Below are 6,000 nucleotides of genomic sequence, written 5' to 3'. Positions count from 1 at the left end.
TGGTATTCATCTGCTCAGTCCTTTTGGGTTCCAGGGATGCCACTAGGGGGAGCCGCAGAGCCCTACATTGGCCTTCCACCGCACCAGAGAGTTAATTCCAGACCTTTCTAACGAGCCACCTGGAGTTCTACCTCACAGAATGGGGCCGAGTCGGGACGAAGAGTTCAAAGCCTGAGGAGGAGGAGGAGCTGAAGGCAGAAGGACTAGCGGCAAAAAGGGTCCGTGTTGGGGTCCATGTCTTGTGTGCTGCGGAAGACAAACTGGAGCAGTAAACTGTATGCTGTGTGGCATTTGGTCTCCTGCCTATCTGTGTCGGGGTTAGGACAGCTGTACGTGCCCTGGGCTTCACAATACAGTCACAATTATATAAAAAACAACACCAGCTTAATATTATGTTATCAAAATGTAGCCATAATTGAGTGAAGTAAAGCAGCTGCTTTTATTCTACTGGCTTAAAGAGAGAGACAGGGTCATTTTAATTGAAAGGACTAAGAGATACACAAAGTCAAAAAGCTAGCTGAGGTCAAAACCAAGAGTCACTAGATCTATCAACAAAACCACAACGAGAACAGAAATCAAACGTCTGGGGACAAAAGCAAAAGATTTGATAACCAGGAAATCAAAAATAAAAAGTCCTGAAAGTCATGAGAAAAGAAGGTTGGTTTGTAATCTGCAAACTTGGGATACAAAATGAGAAAATCGAGACAACCTCTTAACGTCTCACCAATCGACCCCTCAACCTCCAGCAGTCAGGATCCTCATCACGGTGATAGAATCCCAAAAATGGCACAGCTGCAAAATGTTAACAAATATACAGTAAGTGAGTTTCAAAACCCCACAATCAGCCAGAACTCATTTAGGCTACAAGAATAAAAAATGTATGAAAGATACCAATTCAAATAGTAGCGATGCTCCCAGCCTGAGCTTTCGAAATATTTTCAAAATTCTAAAAAAAGATAAACACATAGATGACGATTATTTCCTTGAGAAGTAATGTCACTGCTTTTAGGATTCACAGCCGTGTCTTACCGCAACCACAAAGCGAATGAGACAGAAAACGTCGACAGTGCGCCAAACAGGTAAGGCACTCGGACTCGATGGTTGCCAGTCGAGGGGATGTCACCTATGCCACACAGGCGAGACCCTCCAGCAAGGAAACCCAAAGTGCAACACGGCGCACCCTCAGACTGAACCTGCATTGCCACTTTGGAGTTCATCGAGACACGGCACAGAGGTTGTAACTGTGAGGGGCCAAAGTCAGTCCAAATCGGCCGCTCAGTGGTGGCGCCCTTATTCCTTCTGGGAGATGGAAACGAAAAGCCTGCATCAGGTTGGAAAACATCAAGAAGACCTCCATTTTGGCAAGCTGCTTTCCCATGCAAGTCCTTCTGCCTAAAAGGGGAAGAAGAAGAGGAAGAAGATGAACATCTAAGTGAGTTCCAATTCACAAATGAACACCAGGTTCAATGACAAGAGAAGGTGCTTTCATTTTCTAGGCCATCTCCGGTCACATTGTGATTCAGATGAACGCTTTTCTATTGCCTCCTGTCCACACTGTTAATTCAAAACTGCTGCAAGAGTCCTGACATGAAACAGCAACAGCGAGCACATCACACCCATCCTGCTTTGCCTCCACTGGCTCCCGGTGTCTTTCAGAATTGAATATAAAATCCTATTATTAACTAACAATACACACACACACACACACACACACACACACACACACACACATACATACATACACATATATATATATATATACACGTATCTATACTAATAAAAGGCACTGACTCACTCACTCACTCACTCACTCGTCTCTAATTCTCCAACTTCCCGTGTAGGCAGAAGGCTGACATTTGGCAGGCTCATTCCTTACAGCTTACTTACAAAAGTTAAGCAGGTTTCATTTTGAAATTCTATGTGTAATGGTCATAACTGGAACCTACTTACGTACATATATATGGCCATAGCCTGCAGCTCGGCGCCGTGAGAGGAGGAATTGCGTCTGCGTCCTCCATCCCCACGCCTCCCACATAATTGACAGCCTTGCCTTATAAAGCCGTCCTTCGCTGCTGTGTCTTCATTCCTTTCCTTGGTTCGCTACGGAAGCAGCCTTTTGATTTAATCCACAGCTTCTCCGCTGTTTTATTGTTCGTTTATTACGATTATAGTTATTGTGTAGGTATTTTAGACTTACTTTACATTGTTCAGGTCCCCATTTCCTTTATCATTCCAACCGTACCCCCATTAACATGTCTATCGAGGTGATCACCATCGATCAAAGAACTGTCACTTACCGAGTGGTTTCCATGCCCGGAGATGGCGCCTGCCTTTTCCATTCTCTGTGTTACATATTGCACGGCCATATCAGGCTCACTCTTGATATCCATTGTGTCTTATGTATTGAATGACTGGACAGGTTCAAGGTGTGGACTGATGACGGTACAGGAGATAATTAGACTACACAGGAGCACTAGAAGAGTGAAATGCTTAAGACCTTCACCTATGGATCTGCATGTGAGTTGATGGCGGCTGCTGCTGAATTGTTCGGTTGTCGCTTTCAAGTGTACCGAAATGGCCAAATATTTTACACCTTTGGACAACCGCCAATGCCTCTTAAACATCTTAGATTGACAGGTGACGATTTCAGTAGTGGACACTTTGATGTTTATGAATGTTTCAACTCTCAAAAGCTGGATGTGAAGTTATCGATGAAACTGGTTGTGTGCTTACAACGCTTCACAGATGCTGAATGTCACTTCAACACAAGTCCTGTAAATACTGTCGTCATTGAAACAAACCATGAAACTCAAACTGATTATGACAGCAGCAATCCAAGCTGTGAGATTTGAGACAAGATTACTGTTCACATGGCCGACTGTACGTTACATGCTCAAGAGTAAGCTCAGCGCACAGCTTGGTCAGATTACAACCAGAGGGCCGAACTCACAATGTGGTATACAAAGAGATCCTTAACAAATAATTATTGGGATATTTTCCCTCAGTTTAAAAAGGTTTAATTTTCTTCTTAATAAAAATTTTAAGGCAGTACTTTGCCACTGCGAAGCGCAGGTATTTTGCTATATATATATATATATTTAGAACGTATAAAATTTTTAAGAGCTGAGAGCACATGAACTGTGTCTGCCAAAAGCATTCCAACAACTGAGAGGTTAGATGTCCGTGATCTTGTTTTAAATTGCGGGACGTCAAAGTGTCTTTCGGAGAAGGTCACGTCTCGACCCAAGATTTTTTATATAATAGAGATTATAAATATTTTACAAACCAATTACAAATGATACATCAATTCGATGGTTTTGCTTCAGGATGCAGAACTGGGAGACCTCGATAGTTTAGAAGTTGAATAAATGCTGAATACAAAGGCCTCAAAACTACCAAGTCCACTGATTTGATAAAGGAACTGAAATCGACATGAGGAACATGTAATGTATGAGTCAGTACACCGGCAAAACAGGGGAGTGGCTCCTGGAAAGTGGGCGGAGTCAAAAGAGATGTCACTGACAGGGGTTTCATCTTAAGGGACCCAGAATGTCTCAGGTCACTGAATTAGTCCGAGGCTTCAAACTGTCTCGGCTGCAGCTGGACTAATGAATGAATCTGCAGAAAGGCTGCCGCAGACCTCAGGCTTACCGCCAAAGCACTGAGTAACTTTTCTATATTGTGGGCTTCCTTTTTGCTTCTGATTATTTCAGCCAGGATTTACTTCCACAGAGTAGGTGTTATCATTTCTATTCGTTTTCTTGTTGTATTACTTCAGCTGGACTTTCTTTACCATTTTGTGACTTTGACTCTCTAATGACATTTCTTGCTTCAAATGCTAATTTCAAATATTTGAATGTCTTCCTGCGATCACATATTGTTTTATTATGGGCGCAAACATTATGCTGCCTTCACATGCTATCAGCTATTGTTTCAACTTTCCACTTCAGCACGTTCACGGTAATTGGGCTATACGGATAAACAGGAGGTCACTTTGATGAAAGCAATTAAAGATAAAACTGTACAATTTTTGTGAAAATAAAAAGCAAACTAAACCCATTCAATGTGTATCAATTTGCTTCTAATGCAATTCGACTACAAAAAATGGGATTTCTGTCTGAGCAGATTAAGTTTTATTTTATACAACTGACTACGGCGACAGGTCATCATTACGTCAAAACTCAGAGAATTTGGGCAGCTTTGTTTTCTCCGAATTGACCAACTTGTAGCTGCGAGTTTGCTGGGTGTTCACGTGGACTTTCCGACTTGGAAACCGATGTTCACCATCTGTCCGACAGCACATGAATGCAGCATCACAACATTGCTAGGCTTGGAGGACAGGAAATCATGGCGGTGATAATTAGGTACGAAGGTCAACACGGAGACTTCTTCTTGGTTCTCCGAGTTTGTGAATTAAAAACCTTTACTAAAGCAAGTGAATTTTTGTTTAAAGACCCTGTACTTTTATTCTTTTGACTTTGATTTTAAAAACTACTTTTTGTACCAGCTCCAAAAGTCAATTTTTAATGAAAAGGATCAGGAGAATAAGTTTAGCCGGTCGTTACCGAAAATCTAACCGATCTGTCGTCAAATTCATAACGATAATTAAAAAAAAATCAAAGACCTTAATACCAAAAACAAGTTTGTTAACACGGAAAAGTTTAAGAGTGACACACAAACACGGGTTTCATCCTAATTTTAGATGTTGTGGAGATTCACGTTCAAATCTTTATACGTCACTCCGATCCTACTGCCTGAATAAGGGGCAGTTAGCAAAATTTATGAGTGAGAATTGGGAGAAACGAATGTCATCAAAAGCAAAGGTGGAAACCAGAAGACAAATCCTGCACGCTAACCAAAAATCAAAGTAAAAACTTCAGAGCCAAATATCAAAACGGCAGGAATAACAAAAAGATCGTTGCAAGAATCGCTAAGTCTATCCAATCTCGAATGAGCCGAGCCTGCACAAGTTGACCTTTACATACCGTCGTATTGATGACATCATCATCGCATTATCACAGAATGAATTGCCATGGCAATAAACACCACAAACCCCACAAAATGGTGGCGCCCAATACCAAACAAAATGGCGTCTAAAAAGATGTCTATTATAAAAGAAAATTTCGAAATGAGACTTTTGCCAAGAGAGTCCTGCCCTCCTCTCAACCATTTCCAGTAAACGGCCTACGCCCGCGGTCCTCTCACCTCTCACTGGTGTGGCTGTTTGCTTTTGTCCGACACAGTTCCTGCGCTCTCAGCTTTTAGAAATTTGTACGTTTTCCTCACTTTAAGTTCCCAATTAAAGAAGACTTATAATGTCCAAATCTTATTGAAGAATTTCATCCTAAAGGGTTATCAACAGAAAAAATGAGCACAAGTGAAATCCCAGCAGTGAGAAACGAAGTCAAACGAATTAATGCGAAAATTGTCAATCGGTTACACGGCAAATTGGCTAAATGCATATCAATAGACTCTGCCGAAACGGTTGGTGGTGATGGTGAGGATGATGAAAACATCAACTTACAATATCATGAAGAATATCTACAACCGTTATCACTGCCCGGTCTTCCTCTGGCCGAATTACTGTAGAAAGAAGGATGAATCGTAATGTTATTGCGTAATTCATGTCTGAGTGATGGGCTGTGCAATACGACAAGATGAGTTGTATTGAAAATTGGTCGAACAATTCTGACATGTAAAATTTTAACAGGCGACAAGAAAGGTCATGTAGTACATCTAACATTAAACACCAAAGGAGATCTCGATACGCCATTCGTATTAAAACGTTTACCGTTTCTCGTTAGAATTGCTTTTGCTATGACAATTAACAAATCACAGCGACAAACATTTGAAAAAGTCAGTTTATTTATTAGAGAGAAAAAAACGAATTTACTCACGGGCAGTTATACGCTGCGTTGTCACGATTTAAGTCCAAACACGGAATCAAAATTCAATGCGATATTGAAGAAAAGTTAATACAGTAATAAGTTTTACTGTAAA

At 41.1% G+C, this 6,000-nt stretch overlaps 1 protein-coding gene across 2 annotated transcripts in view; it reads right to left on the bottom strand.

Moving 5' to 3' along the window:
• Positions 1 to 420: 420 nt before the first annotated feature.
• Positions 421 to 6,000, bottom strand: part of LOC120532279 (cytochrome P450 2U1) — a 44,894-nt gene continuing 39,314 nt past the window's right edge. For both annotated transcript variants that reach the window (XM_039758146.1, XM_039758147.1), the window contains one exon: positions 421 to 1,392. In XM_039758146.1, the coding sequence (XP_039614080.1) occupies positions 1,214 to 1,392 (179 nt within the window). In that variant the 3' untranslated portion in view covers positions 421 to 1,213. The remainder of the gene's footprint in view (positions 1,393 to 6,000) is intronic.

This window comes from Polypterus senegalus, chromosome 7, assembly GCF_016835505.1.
Source record: "Polypterus senegalus isolate Bchr_013 chromosome 7, ASM1683550v1, whole genome shotgun sequence".
Classification (NCBI taxonomy): domain Eukaryota; kingdom Metazoa; phylum Chordata; class Cladistia; order Polypteriformes; family Polypteridae; genus Polypterus; species Polypterus senegalus.
This window is presented reverse-complemented; position numbering and strand designations above follow the sequence as displayed.